The sequence below is a fragment of the Parambassis ranga genome, chromosome 10 (genome assembly GCF_900634625.1).
Source record: "Parambassis ranga chromosome 10, fParRan2.1, whole genome shotgun sequence".
In the NCBI taxonomy this organism is placed as follows: Eukaryota; Metazoa; Chordata; class Actinopteri; family Ambassidae; genus Parambassis; species Parambassis ranga.
In genome coordinates, this window is record NC_041031.1 from 13,992,164 (window position 1) to 14,009,705 (window position 17,542).

Consider the following 17,542-nt stretch of genomic DNA (forward strand, 5'->3'; position numbering starts at 1 on the left):
GAAACTGTAGGCAGCTAGTTGATGATGATTCCCAGTCATCAGGATCATTTTTTAGTCTTATGCTTGAAGCAGGGCAACTGGACTTATTACAGGTCGGGTCTAAGGAGCTTTATCAGTTCTGTTGAAAACAAAAGAACTGAAAAACTTTAGAATGATGCTTGGAGGAGCAGTGAAACTTCTTCAAAGTACTCTAACAAGTCTGGTTGTTGCCCCCTGTTTCAAGCTTTTGTATTGCGTGTAGGCAGATATTCTCGCCGCTCTCAGAACTTATTCCTATTATCTGTCTCTAAAGTTCACACTGAACTGGAAAAAAACATGTTTAAAGCTGCTGCTTCTGCTTGGAATCGGTTTTTACTTTCTGAACTGAGTTTCCTGTAGTTAATTTGCAGAAAAGTGATTTTGTGTGCTATTGTTGCAACCAACCAAAGATCATTGAAATCAATTTTGAATTTCCCCATCTTACGTCTTTTGTAGCTCTTTGTATTGAACCTTAGAGCATTTTGGAGAAGAACAAAATGTAGTTTTAGTCTTTCTCTCTTCATGTTCAGTCATGCTTCACTACATCAAAGTTCCCCATAAAAAAAGGAAAAAGAAAAATGCAGGAGATGAAATGCTTCTCATACATTTCTCTCCTGTTGTATTTTTCAGCTTCAGAACCTGAAGAATGAAAATTCCACTTTAAAGCAGCGCCTGGAAGAGCTGGTGACTAAACTGCAACACCAAGAAGACAAGAGGAAGGACAAGGAAGCGAAGAGGCCAGAAAGAGAGGATGAGGAGGAGAAGGAGGTGGTTAGAGGAGTCCAGGGGTCTGAATCCCACAGGGGAGAGGGTGAAGGAAGGATCAGGGTGGTGGAAGAGAAGGAGAAAAGAGGAGAAATCATTGGGACACAGCGAGAAGCAGGAGTTGGTGAGGAGGTTCTTGATCTTCAAGGGGGACGATGTGATGAAAAGATCCAGACCAAAAGAAGGGGAGAGGCGGAGGGAGGCCAGAAAGAAAAGGAGAAACAGGAGAAAGAAAGTGAGCCAAGGACAGAACAGGCTTCAGCAAGCACAGAGGTCCACAAACCTCCCATAGGAGATAACACAGAGACTACAGATGTCCGCTTGGCTGGGTGCTCCCTGTCTGGTCCAGAGGTGGAGCTTCTGACTAACCAGCTTCAGGTAGCCCAGGAGGAGGCTGACAGACAAGCAATGGTGGCCCAGGATCTGCGCTCCAAGCTGGGGGAGCAGAGCAAAAGAACCTGGGAGGCTGAGCAGAGGCTGGTTCTCCTGGACTCTGAGCTGCAACGTCTAAAGAAAGCTGCTGAGAGTCTGGTGGAGGCCCGCAGGCAGATAGAGGTACAGATGACAGCTGAAGAGCTTGACTGAACTGAGATATTCACTCAAGATATGATAAAATTATGGAAGTATAAACTGCATGATTCATTGTAAAGTTTTTACTGTAGCAGCCGTGGTGCATTAGCTTCACTTTGTAAGAGCATTTGCATTCCCATCCACTTTTGTTGTAGTGCATCTTGGCAAATGTTAGCAAATATGAGCATGTTAGCATGATCTTAACATTCAGCCATGCTGTGCAGTGAAGTCTCACAGCGGTGTAGCATGGCTGTACACCATTTGTCCCTTTGCATATTTTACTGAGCTGTTTGTGACACTCTAGGAATTAACCAGCTTTGTGATGAAGGTCGTTTTTGTTTATATTTCTCTAGGATATATGTGGAGAGGCCCACAGCCCGCTCACTTTCTCACTGTTTTTCCTCTCAGGTTCATCAGTCTGAGGCTCTGTCCATGGAGGAGGAGCTGTGCCGCCTGCGGAGCCAAGCGGAGCTCCACAGGATTCAGACCACGGCCATTGCCACCCTGGAGGGAGAGCGGGCTGCACTGGAGAGAGACAGGGACATGCTGCGCAGCACAGTGGACACCCTGCGCACTGCCCAGCGCAAGGTTGGAGAGACGGGGGGGCATTTCTAAAAGCCAGTGTGATGTCTCTGAATTATTATTTCAGTCAGGAGTTCTTTAAACAGCTTGGAAAACTAATTTTAATGTTGCAAGAGATTCTGTCCAGCAGGAGGTGGACCTGACAGCATGAAGTGAAACGGATACATTAGGCTGTGTGAGAATTAAAACACTTTCATCCACCTTGTGTTGAGTGACTGAGTCCGATTTGAACTGCAGTACTCACACAAAAAACTCCTCCATACTCAGCAGAAAGATCCGTTTGGTACAGCTTATTTAGTGCATTTGTCCAGATGTGAATTTTGTTACTTCAAATGCTCGCTTTTTGTGAATACTGTGTTTAATGTGCTATTTGCAGTAAAATTTCAAGACATGAGTGAAATTGCACAGTAAGGAAAAGAGTACTGCTAAGTCAGCATTAAAGAAATACCATAAAAGCGATTCATGAAAACCTCCCACTCAGAAAGAGCCGTATATAATCCTTCCTCTGATGTTGTAATATTCTATTGCATCCGGTCCCCTCCCATTTTTTTTTACAGAGAAAATCCAGCTTTTGTTGTGGAAGGAGTGCATTAACATCTACTTATCCAAACATTACTGTACTTACTTTAAAAACACCCAGTTAAAGGTGATACCTGGGATTTTTCTATTGACAGTCAGGTTTAGTTGTGTTTATACATTTGTGAATGTGTCTGATTTTTTTTGTCTTTACCTACTGTGGCAAAGTTAAAATGGCTTTTATCCTCTATCTTTCCTCTTTTGTCAGGGCGACCAGTTGGAACTTACCACTCAGACTCTCAGAGCAGAGCTGGAACGTCAGGGCCGCAGTTTGGAGACCTCACGTCGTCGGGAGGTTGAGCTGGAGGCAGAGCTCCGTGAGGCCACCCTGGAGGCCGAATCTCTGGCCAGGACGCGAGACCAGGCACTGATGGAGGCTTCACGGCTGGAGCAGGAGAAAGAGGTGTGTCAGTCAGAGCTGGACAGCCAGCGGAAGGAGGGGAGGCAGAGAGAGAGGGAGGCAGCGAGGCTGAGGCAGCAGCTGGAGAGCACGACCCTGGCCTTGGAGCACAGCAACCAGAGAGCTTGGGCCCTGGACGCTGAACACAGGTACACACTCTCCTGTTCACACACTTAACCTTTATCACAAAGAGCCACACACCCAGACACACATATATATATATATAAACTGTCTGTATGTGTCTGACCTGTGTCTGCTGCTGGCTGTGTGTAGACGTGTGTGTCAGCAGCTGTCTGAGTCCACAGAGCTCTGCACTCGGCTTCAGGACCTGGAGAAAGAGCTGAGCACTCAATTAAGAAGCACAGAGGAGGGTAAACAGCAGCTGCAGGAGCAGTATGCAGAAGTTCAGAACAAGATTAACTCACTTTCCCAGGTTTGTATATAAGTATATGTATATATATGTGTGTGTGTGTGTACAATGTAGTCACTAACAGTGTGCTCTGCAGCAGGAATATAGGAAAATAACCTGAACTTTACCTCCAGACAGCAGATATCTCTATTTATACATTTAAACTTATGATAAATTCATTTGAATAATTGTCCATTCTTTGATGTTTCTATATTTTGTACAGCTTGTACTGCTTTCAGAATGAGGTGTTCGTCCCATTCTGTTGAACATGATATTTTAAAAACAAAAGTTTCATAAATCTTCACTTGAACTCAAGGACCAATTGCTTAAAATTCTGTGGTTAATGTTCACTGAGACCTTATAATTACCCTATAATTTTCACAAGTTCATTCTCCAATTATGACACAATGTCCTACAAAAGATTAAAATGATAAAGTTATGTGTATCTGTTGACATCAAAGATCAACCTTACTGTGGGAGGTCTTTACAATATGAACTATTTATAAATGTAGTTGTAATTTTAGTGTCAGAATGCTCTTTGTGGACACTGTTACCCACAATGCAAATGTAAAATTGAGCAGCAGCTAAAATATTGAACTGAGCCCCAGAAACATGACAGCAGTGTCTCATCACTCCCTCGTTACAACGTAGTGCACAGTTAGTTGAAGTGGTGTGAAAATTCTCTGTAAAAAACTGCAGCGCTGTGCATTTAATACATGCAGAAACTGCCACGATGGTGGTTGTGTGCAAAGTCTCATTATGCTGCATACTTATTACAAAGGAACCAAATACATGTTTAATATTCTTTGTTTTTACTTTAAATGATGTAACATCTTGATTAATACGTGTTGCAGTGAATAATTCCCTAGTTGCATACATTATTTTCTGGTTCACTAATTGCTGCTTGGAAACTGATGAACATTATCCCTTTGCTCTTTCTCTCGTGTCAGGATCTGTCCGATGAGCGGGCTCATTCTCAGAAACTGGCCACTGAAGTCAAAGCCCTGACGCAGAAGCTGCAAAAAGCCGAATCTGAGCTAAAGGTGACAACAGATTCTCTCACAGAATCACAGCAGAGAGTGGAATCACTCACCCAGTGCCTTATGAAAAGTGAATCTCTCCTTGAGATGGAAAAGAGGAGAGAAGGTGCAGAGGCGAACGCTGCATCTAATTCACATTCAGAGTCGTCACACACACAGGAGATGTCACCTCTGCATCAAACCCCTGAAGCTGGCAAAGGTTGTGACCTTTCCACGGCCCAGGATCGTACCACAGGAGAGAGGCAGCTGAGTGAGAGGGTGCTGGTGCTGGAAAAGGAGGTGTGTATCAGTGTTTTATGCCTGTGAGTGATGTATGTGTGTGTGCTTTGAATCTCATTTGCAGGATGTCTGTGCGGTTCGGTGCAAATTCTGTGTGACGGAGATGATCTATATTATGTTGAAATTCTTGCTCTGTGGATGCTTGACGACTATCAACTCACAGTAGACCACTTCCCAGAGTGCAGCACTTTATTTCCAGAACTACTGCTTTATCTCTGCTCATCAGTTTTAAAATGTCACCTCAGCTACTGTTAATCTCCTTATCTGCTCTGCCGCTCGCTCACTTCAGCTCTTGCTGTCTCTCTCTCTCTCTGTCCATCAGACACACACATAACATCCTGTTGTAAGGGACATCTTCACCATCACCAAGGTCAGACATCTCAACCAGTGTCTGTCAAGTTTTAGAGCAGGATAGATGAGGAGAGGCACAAACAGCCTTAAAACCTAAAACCCGGTCCTGCTGATACACCTGTTTTACTTGTACAGAGGGCCTACACCCTCTGTACATGTAGTTCAGAGGCAGTTGAGCATAAGGCACCCTTCTTTGTAGATGCTGGGATCTTGGATCCCCAGAAAGTGGTCCACAGCAGTAACAATGTGTTCAACTGAGCCCCTTCTTTGATGAACAGGAAGGTCAGTGGGTTTGAGGGTGTCAGTCAGGTGAACAGTGTTGGGTGAGTTCAAATCCACATTTCCACTTGAAAGCTGTCAGTGCTGTGGTCTTGTGGGCTTCAGTGGTATCCTAGTGGAAGAGCACCTAACCTACCAGCTCCCCACACAGAATATTTTTAAAGGTTTTCTCCAATAGAACAGTGCTGTAGACCCCTTTAATTGATTGACAATTTTCCATGAGATTTTAAAAATAAAAAAATAAAAAAAAATAAAGTAAAAGAAGTCATTCTGCAGGAAAATGCCCCCTGTAAGTGATAAACTTAACAAAAACAAGAGCATTTTTACAGAGGAAAACATTCTTTGATGGCAGCCAGACATTTTTGTTCATAAACAGTCTGAATCACTGTTTAAAAATCTGTATTAGTTTCCAACAAAAGTACAATAGAAAAAGCCAAAAGCCAATGGAAATGTAACTACACACAGGCAGAGGACTGAAGTAAATATACAGAGTCACTTTGTGTGACGGACAGCAAAAGGGGTGGAAAACAGAAAATCTTTAAAGTGCCAGGAAGAAAAGTCGAAGTCCCCCGTGTGGCGGTACAGTCAACAGTATGCCTGTATGAGAAGGTGAAAAAAGGGCTTTAGAGAAATGTTCAAACAGAGTCACACTGTGTAGTGGAAGCAGAGGTCAGCTGTGATGTGCTGCAAGAGTTTATACCTTTACATACACATCAGAGCAGACCGCTCAAAACCCAGTGTCATAACTACATTTGATTGGTTATTAAAAGCCTGTGCAAAGAACCGTACCACGACCTATGAAATCTAAAATTAAACAACACGTGCAGCAGTGTGATATATTCGCACCATATACTGTACTTTATGTCTGGATTTCATCATCTCTGTTTATATAGACACAAATGTCACATAAAGCTTCTGCCTGACTGAGAGCTCTTTGAAAGGTCAGATTCAATCCAATAATATGGATATATTCTGAGGTGTGTGACGCCAAAGGTAACACTGCTTATGACACTGATGGATCCTTCAATATGAAAATGAAACAAGGTCTTTTTTCTCCTCCTCAGAAAGCAATAGCAGTTTCAGAACAAGAGGCTTTGCTGACGCGGTTGTGTCAGTCCCACGAGGCTTGTGAGCACCTGAAGGAGCAGCTGGAGGCTCTGCGCCGCCACTCCCTCAGCCTGCAGGACTCCTGCACCAAACTACAGACGCTCAACACCCAGCTACAGGTGACCTAACACAGGCATAATGACTAAAAAACAATGACAGAAAAAAACATGATTTTGAACATTAATATAAGGCACACTTGTCTGCTGTTGGACATAAGGGAAGAGGGGAAGTGTAATTATTGTATAATCGTGGAGTCCCTTCCACACAGCCTGTTTAAGTCAGGAAAATGGTATTGCAATGTGGTCCAGTTTGAAGTCAGCAGCTAAGGTTGTCACAGTGCCAACACGACAGCTGTGTGAAAGGGCAAGCTGGCACGGCGGAACACGCCACACGAGACACCAACACAGTGGCGCATCTCTAATTACGTAAGACCAGCGCGGCACTTGAAAGTGCACACTAAGGCAGTGCCACGCTTACTAAGTTACTCTTTATAAACAATATAGTCACTATGTGAAAGGGGCTTTAGACGAGAAAACAGGCTTCATACTTATGTGTATGGTGTGCAGCTGGTTAGCCTAGCTTAGCATAAAGACTGGAAACACAGAAACATCAAGCCTGGACCTATTCAATAAAAACAAAAAAGCTCATGGGGAATTTTTTTTAAGTCACTTAAAATGCCTCAGTTGGTGGTTGCTGTGATTTTCTGGTGCTTTTTAAATGTATTTTTTTCTTAACTGACTCAAAAGATTCCAGATGGATGTTTTCATCTTGTGGTAAAAGGTTAAGTAGCTTTCATGCTTACTTGCTCTCTGTTTAATTTTAAAAGATGAATTACAGGCACGACATTCTCTGTTCACAGGTGGAGCAAGCATCACTGAGCTCCCAGCATGCAGCAGTGCTGGCACGCTGCAGTGAGAGCGAGGCTCGTTGTGCCGCCTTGGAGGCAGAGTCAAAGGTGTGGGCACGGGAGCGGGAGGAGTCGCTGGCTCGGATGGAGGTTCTGAGGCGAGACCATGAGCGGATGACGGCGCTGCAACAGCGACAGGAGGTGGAGCTGGAGGAGCTGCTGGAGAAACACTCTCAACTGAGGAGCAACAACCGCAGCCTCGAGGCCGAGCACAGGGAGCTGGAGGGCAGGTACACAGACACACACTGACTGCACCATACAAACTAAAGTCCTCACATTTGTGTGAACCGGTCCTCACAAGTCTTTTTTTGCGGGGCGGGGTGCATGTTGTTTTCCCAATATTAAGGTACAAGGAGCTTTTGGATGGTAAAACTCAGCTGGAGGAGAGAGAGCGTGACATGAAGAAAGAGAGGGAGAAGATGGAGGCCGAGGCCCAGAGGAGGCTGGAGAGGGAACGAGAGCTGGAGAGGCTGAAAGAAGACAACGAGAGGTAACAAACAGCCACTTCAGCACCGTATTCATGAGATGTGATCGTCCTTTGACAGCACTCAAGTTCATTTGAATACAAGTAATGCTTCTATATGAAGCGCAGTGAGCAACACAGGAGCTGCACTGAATGCAAATGTACTCTATAATGCACAGAATGCATTTCTTGTTCTCATTTACGTCCTGTGGGCTCAGCACAGAAAAGCAAGGCTGCACAAAGCATCAAAAGCAGGACTGAAGAGGTGTGAATGAAAGGCCCCCAAAAAAAGGTTTATTTGGCTTCAGTCACAAAAACACCCACATACAGAACATGAATTAAGGTCATAATGTAATTTTGATTTGTTCTTTATGTCTATGTGGACTGAAGCCTCAGATGGACATCGTCAGGTTTTGATTGTTTTTCCTTTCGATAGCTGATGGGTACATAAGGATAATCCTCACCATAAGGGACTTGTGTATCATAATTAGTTAATTAACCATCATCGTCATATTGATGGAATTGATCACTCGCTGATTGCCAAGCTGGAGAGAGCGTGGTCTGCTGAGCTGGTTTTCTGACAACATGCATTTACAGATTCTGCTTAGATCTGTTCAGTAATGCCAAAGAAAAGAAGAATCACAACAGATTAATACTTTAATCAATTTCAGAATGGGAAAGTAAAATGAGCCTAAATCTGCAGCTTATATCAACTTTACTTTACAACTTACAGAGAAACTCAATGTGTGCACTCAATTCACACACATGTTCCAAACCACAAATCTATAGCAAACAAAATGTCCCTTCAATGGCATTGAAGGCCAGTCGAGCAGATCAGAGGTAGAATAATGTAATGATTAGTTGCCGTAGTGCCTGATTTGTTTAATATCAAGCCACTCAGTATGCTGGGCCAGTTTTCATCCAGTACAATTTTAATGCACAATGGGAAAATAAAATGTTTATTCCTGAATGTTACTCTATTTCCCCCTCAGTGATTGTTAACGGTTTCATCTCATCTCATTCTCTCAGTTCTCATTACAAAACTAAACAAAGATGATTGCTTCTATTTTGTAAACGCTGAGAGACTCAATGATGTGATCTTGAACTGTTTTGTCCGAGATGATGTCAGATTTATTTGTTGGTTGTTGTGTGGTTTTGTCATTGTGTTGTATAGTAACATAATGAGGAGCTCAAGCCAGAGAGCACTTAGCGAAGAGCACTTTACAGGACACATATTACAGTGGGTGGTCTGTGTGTGTGTGTGTTTTGCAGGCTCCAGGCCCAGCAGAGGGAGTGGTTGGCGTCTCAGGCCGAGCTGCTGGCTCAGGGCTCCGTGCTCAGGGCAGAGCTGAGCACCTCTCAGCTGGAGAAGACCCGGCTGGAGGGGGAGCTCAGCGGCCTGAGGGAGACCAACCAGAGCCTGGACCTCAGCAACGCCCGGCTCACCAGCCAGTACCAGGTAGCACAACACACACAGACACACACAGACACACACAGGGCTGCAGGGACACACAGGTTCTGTATTCATACCACCAAAGTGACCATTTACATGCAAAACAGGATTTAGTGCTTTGCAGCAGCAACACTCAGATAAATGACCCTCTTGAAATAAAAACAAACGTATCTAAGAAATTATTGGACAATTAAACAAACTGTATTAGGAATTCATTGCAGGTTTTCAGAGTGCTTTGCATAGTTGTGGTCAGGGAGGAACAGCTATCACGCCATCAGTGGGGAACGGTTGTTACCTGATTTCAAATACTTGATATAAAGCCAATTTTAGCTTGACATCGCAGACAAAATGATACATTGGTCTAAACAGCAAATGAATACCAAGCAGCTAACGAGGAGCAGAGACATCCCTTCCCTTCACAGCAGCTTTGGTCTTCTGTGTAATGTTGTCAAACAAGCTTTGAATATTGAAAATGTTTTTCAAGCAGCTGGGTCTCTGCTCGTCTGAGGGATGTAACTGGTGGAAATTGACCTCCAATGAACGATTTCAGAAGTCAACCGACAGATGCTTAATTCTGCCAACTCGACCGGCTGCTCATGAAATCTGCTAAAAGAACATTCGGTCGGTGTGAAAATGTAGAATATGTTTGTACGAGAAAAAGCAGAGAAAAAAAATCGGTGCAGGATTTGAAACATGATGACGATAGAGTATCTAAAGATGGACGATCTGGGCTAATCCAAGAAAAGACAAGGAGCATAAATGGAATCAGAATAAAATCTGGTTGCTGAAATGGCAGCATGCACCAGTCACTGAAAATATCAATTTATTATACCTAACTTTGATATTGTTTAATGTAATATTTCATATAAATATTAATATAAAAACAGGTGAGAGTCTAAAAATAGCAGCAATCTTCAAATCTGAGACAGGAAGCATATCAGTACACAACATTCGGCAACAAATGGCATCGCTGTACAGCAGAAGCGTTATGCTGCAGAGCATACCAAGGTATTTATTGTAATGGTGTGGTTGTGTGTAGCTGTTGACTCAGCTGAAGGGGAACATGGAGGAGGAGAACCGACACTTAGCAGAGCAGAACCAGAGTCTGCTGAAGGAGAACCGGGCCTTACTGGAGCAGAGCCTGGAGCGCCGTGACCAGCACTACTCACAGCAGAGGGAGTACCAGTGAGTACCCACACACACACACACACACACACACACACACACACACACACGCACACACACACACACACACACACACACACACACACACACACACACACACACACACACACACACACACACACAGACACACACACAGACACACACCCGGGAAAATAGTACCAAGAAATCAGGAGCAGAATTTAATGTAATATGTTAAAGTGCATAATAATGTGATAATATGTGGAAGATGTTAGTGATTATACACCCGGCTTCATATCCACACCATAAAAGCACCTCTATTAACATTTTTGAGACTGCGAACAATTTCACAGTCCAACTGTGCTCAGCAGTTGTCTTAATAATGACTGTTAAACCAATAACCGATTAATCCAGAACAAACAGTAAACATGCAGAGCTGGTTTCACTGGTTTTTCTTCTCTTTTAGGAACCCAATTACTCACATATTAATTATTTGTGCACCTTCATTTTCAGCCTTGATTTGTTGTGTTAAAGTACAGATAAAGATATTACAGCTAACCTTTCACATGGTTTCATGAGACTGGACAAAACAGTGTTATATTTTTTGTTTTATATCAGAACAGTTTTAATAAGGGTTACAGATGCAGCAGATCCTCAACAAATTGTCACTGAATCCAAAAATGACAAATGTTTGGTTTTGATTGAGGAATTCAAAATACTCGGTAGATTTAGGAAAATATCAGGGTTTTTGTGCAACTAATTTCCCTTTGGTTTCCAATGAGTCCCGCCCCGACCGCCATATTTAGTTGCAGTATATTCACTAGATATTAATTTGCCTTGAAAACATATGGGCATGCATCATTTCTTCAGTGGGGAGAGGCTGGCTGGCCAGCAAGGATTTTACTGTAGCTGTGGTTTTCTTACAGTTGAGCAGCAACCAAACAGGCAAACAAGTCCAGACAGACACAGGAAAAAGACACAACTGGCAGTAGGGACACACTGAGGCAGCTGAGAATAGATAATCAGAGACACGGTATTATGGGGGAAACAGCCACAGCAGCGATGATGATGTGGAAAGGAGCAGGAGAGATGAGCTGCTGCAGATATCCGGGGATGAGGTGGGTCAGGTGACTGGGGCCAGTGGGGAAGTCTGTGGGCATCTGTTAAGATGGAGAATGGCAGCTCGGGAAAGTTCTTAAGAAATGCGTGGGCCTGAGGGAAATAAGAAGTGGCCGGGGACGGCGCACGGCTGAGCAAGATAAAAACAACTGAGACAGCCATCTTGACAGGAGCGTTTATCTGCTGAAAAGTGGCTCCCTCAGAAGTTAGGGGGAGATTAAAATGGAGCTAAAAGGGAAATAAATATTGGATTTCCATGAATGTTAGAGTTGTTTCTCTGCTGTGGAAATAAGCCAGTGTTTGCTACTGTAAGGTCACCCCATCACTATAAAGCAGATGATAACCTGGTGATAGGTTTGTCTGTCTATGTGTCTATCTGTCTAAGAGATGAGAGACAGAGATATTCGATCATATAGAGTGGAATACTGTGCATATTCAGAGCAAATGCAGCATTTGTTTCTTGTTGTTCAGGTTATCCAAGCAGGTCACTGTCCTGAGCCAAGTACAGTGTGTGGATCATTAGTGAGGATCTAATCCAAACTAACACCAGGATACAAGTGGAACAGAGTATCACTGTGAGGAGGAGACAGATGTGTCGATTTCACAACCAGCAGTTCCTCTTAGAAAAACAAGTGTTAATAAAAATAAAGTCAGATCACAAGCTGGACCGGGAGGCAAAGACTAAGAAGACCAGATATAATTTAACATCAGATTAACACACAAGTCGATCTTGAATGGATAAAAATCATTCACAGGAGGGCACTGACTGTCCCAAATATGATGGAAAGCAAAAAAAGACTCAGCTTGTTAGTAGCTACCTTCTAGGCGTGCACCATTAATGTCTGCTAAGTTTGAGAACATCCTCCTAAGAACTACAGGTTTTTGCTATAGGCTCCTCAGCCTCTTTTAGAAACCTGCCACAGACCAATGCTGTGGATCTCACACCTAAGACTTGGTCATGTACTATGATGATCTACAAGATACTTCTGCTTGGACATATCAGCAGACTCATGCTAACAATATCCAGAGGCTTTGATATGAAACAGCCCTGATCCTCGCGTCGGTAATGATCAGCTCATGCTGTTATTGTGTTTATTTTTCTGATTTGTAATGTTTGTGCACACCACAGCTTGATCCCTGAAACCTTTGCTCTTAGCAGCACGTCCACCCACCCACACACACACACGCACATACACACACACTCTCTCTTGTCTGATGTGCTGGTTAAAAAAGAATCCAGTTCTAACATCACAGCAGGCTCCATTTCTCAGAAGTGAGGTTGTAGAAATTGGTTGAATCACACGCTATCCGCCGTGTTACACACACACACACTTCTAGAATAATCCCATCAACTTGCACTGATAATGCATGCATGAAATAAACCAGTCCTTCCTACTCACTTTTCTCTTTTGCCGCCTCTCAGCTGCTTTGTTCTGATGCTTCATGTGCTTTCCTTCAGGGAGAAGCTCAGCGAGCTCCGTCGGGAGAAGCAGAAGTTGGTGGAGAAGATTATGGATCAGTATAGAGTCCTCGAGCCCAGCTCGCAGACGCCAGCCAGCAAGGCCAAGTACCCTATATATTTACCTATAACCTGCCAATACACTGTATTAATTAACTGTGCGAACCAGAGGATACAATAGCCTGTGTTAAACCTTCTGTACACTTTATTTTCAGCCTCAAACACGCTGTTTTCAATAGATTTAAAATGATTCTGCTAATGTTCTCCTAAAGTTTACGCACCTTCCTTAAATGGTCATGTTATTGGTGCGACTCCTTATTTTGCTGGATCTCCACAATGATGTAGAGAGTGCACAATTAGCATGAATGACACAGCCACAATAGCCACATCAATGGGAAATTGGTAGTTCTTTAATCATGGCTCTTATACAGCAGCCCTTTTCATCTGTATTCACTACAACAGTTAAATTCTACCTTTGTACACTTTATAATGTTAATTGTTAGTTGGCAGGATGTATTTTACATTTTTGTTGTTAGGGTTAGGGTTATTGTGTTGTTAATTAGGTACATTAAGGAGCCATAATAACACCTCTTAATATAATAGTATGCATAGAGAAGATTGAAGCAAGGCGTCTGGACTTGTAGAGTTTTCTAGAAGACGTTTCGCTGCTCATCCAAGCAGCTTCATCAGTTCTAACTGGGATTAGCTTGGATGAGCAGCGAAACGTCTTCTAGAAAACTCTACAAGTCCAGACGCCTTGCTTCAATCTTCTCTACGTATGATGACCTGGATGACTGAGAATCTTCATCAACATAATAGTATGCAGTACATCTAAAACAGGACAGAACCTGAACAAACCAAAAGAACTAAAAATATGAATTAAAATTTCATTATTGTGAACTGGAACTCAAGACAGGCTGATAGTTAGCTGCAGTGTACAATAACAGTAGTTTTTAAAAAGTATACATAAAACAAATAGCTCTCAGAGCTGAATGCAACATTTATTTTAATTTAATGATGATTTTTTTACACACTTGACTTTTATTATGTTTATTCACCAGTTCTGCTATACATTCATCAGTTATAATTAGCAGTGGCAACATTTGTTCAGATTGTTTGCATTTGGGATGTGTTTTTTTAAAGTAGGATTTTTTATTTTTATTCCTTTATATCAAAAGGACAGAACTCATGCATAGATATATACATATATACATATATATATATATATATATATATATATATATATATATATATATATATATATATATATATATATATATATATATATACATATATATATATATATATATATATATACATATATATATATACATATATATATATACATATATATATATATACACATATGTGCAACAACCCCAACTAAAAATATGTAAATTATGTGAAGATTTTGTTGGTATTTACAATACAAGATGCTCAATATGTGCAAAACACAATGATTAGTTAAGTACAGGTGGTCGTGGAGGAGCTGAACTATAATGTAATATATAATGTCATTTATATGTTGTCAGATTGTTTAGGGATTTAACCTCTAAAGTGATGTATTAGTTTAGTTTTTACATAAGTACATGTGATAAATCTGACTCGAGGATTAGGATTAGTAATATTAGGTGGCACAGCTCGTGCTGGTCATGACATGTTAACTGTTGCATTACGTTCATGGTCATAGCTGCAAAATGATGTTCACACGTGAACATGAGCTGCATGAAGCCGCTGACACGCTTCTGGAAAATCTGGGTGTGTTGGAGGAGCTCATCCCTCTTTGTAAACGGTCCCTGCCCTCTGTGTCCTCGCAGGAAATCTAACTGGATTGCAGACAGGATGAAGAAGCTAATCAAACCACGGGGAGGAGGAAGAGAGGGACGGGCCCTCTTCACCGCCGCGGGCAGCGTGGAAAACCTGGCCGACAGCACTGAATTTACATCAGACACACACACACCTCAGCCTGGTGAGCCCACACACACACACACACAGAGCCGAGCACACTATAGTCTCCTCTTTCTCACACTCACAAACACAAAGATATGCTCACATGCTCACCCCATCAAGCAAGGCCACAGGCATGCATACAAATCATCTCATGACTACCAAGTGTGGCCGGCATTGATACTACTCCTGTCTCCTCAGATCACTCCCTGCCAACACTCACTGAGGCTAGCTTTCTCTGCTAACCACATGTTGATCTGAAAAGATTCTTGAGGCTTCTTCCTCTTTATATGCACTCGACTGACAGAGAGAAAGAAATTAAGTTCTCAGCAGACAAAATCAAAGCCGGCATTTAAGCTCCAACCTGCATTCTTAATATATTTTCTCTACACCAACATTGTCCCCAATTTTATTTTTCTCTTTCCTATTATGTTTTCTATCATCCCTACTGAAAACCTTGATTTCTCAACATGGGGCGTCTCTCTCTATTTCTTGCTGGTTTTTATTGAGCCTGTACTAAAAGGATTTTAACGCTCATCTATCAGCAAGTGGAGGAAGCAGAAAATCTCTGCAGAGTGGAGAGCGGGCTGAGACGTTTCCCACAAAATTCTCACTCCTGTTTTACATGTTTGGGGCAAAATTTCCCACGAATATTATACCCTAGAAGTGATTCATGGCTACTTAACCTGGGATTGTCTTTTTGAAGATGAGGATATCCTGTTAGGTTCTAGTTAATTCATTTGAAATATGTTTGTGGAATAAAAATCTCACCATGTATCAGGAAAAAAATAGGTAAATGAACAGCTGCTGCTTAAAATCCCACCCTGAATAGAAAATGTAGTTTTAAAAAATAAATGAATTTGTATTTCTTTACACAATATTTTTCTTTTTTTTAAATGTTATAAAGTTAAAAAGAAATGACAAAATAATTTAGAACTATGAAAATGAAGCTAAAATATTACATTTATTCCACAGTTTATACTTCGTTATTGATGAAAGCTGTTTAAAAATGCATGGATAAAAACTGTTTTTAACTACGCTGTGTGTTCCAGAGCATGTAGGCTACATTAAATTCTTTATATACTTCATATATTTGCTGAATAAAGCACTACTTTTAATTTACACACTTCATTTGAAGCACTTATTTTTAATGGTTAAATAATTCAGCATAATGGATCGATGGCTGGCGGGGCTGCCTGCCCATCTGGGTTGTGTAATGTGTTGCTTAAGGACGCAGGAGGAGGAGAACCGGATTTAAACCACTAATTCTGTGATTAATATTGCTGCTTGAGCACTATGAATTCTTATTGGAATTATCTCAGAGTGAGAGTCACAACTAAATGTCATGTAACTTACTTTCAGTTCTTTGTATCAATACTGGAAGTAATAATACCTCCATGTTGTTTCAGACCCCCGCAGCGCTCCGGTCTCTCCCTCTCCTTTGAGAAAAGCTCCATCTCAAACAGACATCTCAGTTCCTGGGACTCCCACCTCGCGCTCTAACTCAGGGGGCCGTCGTAAGCTGGGATCCCGTCACGGTTGGGGGCTGGGTTTGGCCAGAGCAGGCTCCGGAGTTTCTCAATCTTTTAGTCCCGGTGATCAGAAGAACCATCCCCGCCTGCGGCTACGCTCCAGCCAGAACAACTCCTCTGTCCTCTGGGAAGGAGAGGGTAATGAAACAAACACACCTCAGGAGGGGGACGCACCACTGACCAACCAGGAGAGCGTGGAGGAGCACAAAGAGAGAGGTGAGGAGGAGAATGTGGGATGAAGATGTCTTTTATTTACGTCTGTACAGTTTTAGAAAAAAAGTTAAACCATGTTCAGATTCATATTTTTTTAATTTAACTTTCAAATGTTCCTCTGTGATAGAAGAGTTGTTCAATGTTCAATGTTCCCTGAATAAAGGGAAACAGTCCTGCAGTGACACAGCTAATATTGTTTTTACATGCATGTGTTTATGAGACTGTAATTTTCTCTGCCCTCCAGAAAACCAGCTCTCCAGTGAAGACACCGGGACACAACTACAGCCCAGCTGAATAAAATGTCACTGTTTTACATTATTTTCCTGCAGTAAACTGTTCCAATGCATCATGTTTTAAATAAGAGATCCTCCTAGTACTTTTGAATTCATTAATAAATTCTCCACTCAGTAATTTGCAGTGTTTCTGACTTGTGAATTAACAACTTCTCTGAACCGCCAATTAGCAAACCCCTCACTGCTGCTGCCATTCTGCAGATCAGTTTTACTCAGTGTTTGCCCTTTAAAAAGCTGTGATGTTCCTTTGTTCATTCTTTTCTCTGTAAAATCAGTCAATCACAATCATGGGCTCACTGGCTGACACAGTTTAAAAATGTTCCCATTGCAATACCTAAAAAATTCAGGTAGACTTTTAATAGCTCTCAAAATAATTGTTTAACTATTTAAAATGGCAGCAACTACTGTAACTAGTCTTGTTAAGCCCTTTTTGCACTCAGTGCCATCCAGTGTCTGCAGTGGGAAAGAAAACAGTTGGCATTTATTCCTTGTTCTAAAGCAGTAGTCACAGGTCCAGGTCATTTTTCATTCAAGAGCCTAAAGCAGGTCAACTACAGTTCCTGCAGGTCCAGCTGACCTGCATCAGGCTCTTGAGTAGTAGTAGTTGAGTATCACAGGTAATCAGACTCAGTGATCA

The 17,542-nt window shown here is 42.1% G+C and overlaps 1 protein-coding gene across 1 annotated transcript in view; it reads left to right on the plus strand.

Annotated features, from left to right (window-relative positions):
* The window catches only part of ccdc88b (coiled-coil domain containing 88B), a 32,047-nt gene extending 14,977 nt beyond the window's left edge, over positions 1-17,070 (plus strand). The window contains exons 15-28 of the mRNA XM_028416079.1: positions 649-1,338; positions 1,762-1,941; positions 2,720-3,060; positions 3,185-3,344; positions 4,271-4,639; positions 6,334-6,495; positions 7,236-7,513; positions 7,630-7,773; positions 9,019-9,205; positions 10,239-10,384; positions 12,921-13,028; positions 14,738-14,889; positions 16,277-16,615; positions 16,857-17,070. Coding sequence (XP_028271880.1) covers positions 649-1,338; positions 1,762-1,941; positions 2,720-3,060; positions 3,185-3,344; positions 4,271-4,639; positions 6,334-6,495; positions 7,236-7,513; positions 7,630-7,773; positions 9,019-9,205; positions 10,239-10,384; positions 12,921-13,028; positions 14,738-14,889; positions 16,277-16,615; positions 16,857-16,906 — 3,306 coding nt within the window. The 3' untranslated portion in view covers positions 16,907-17,070. The remainder of the gene's footprint in view (positions 1-648; positions 1,339-1,761; positions 1,942-2,719; positions 3,061-3,184; positions 3,345-4,270; positions 4,640-6,333; positions 6,496-7,235; positions 7,514-7,629; positions 7,774-9,018; positions 9,206-10,238; positions 10,385-12,920; positions 13,029-14,737; positions 14,890-16,276; positions 16,616-16,856) is intronic.
* Positions 17,071-17,542: the final 472 nt, after the last annotated feature.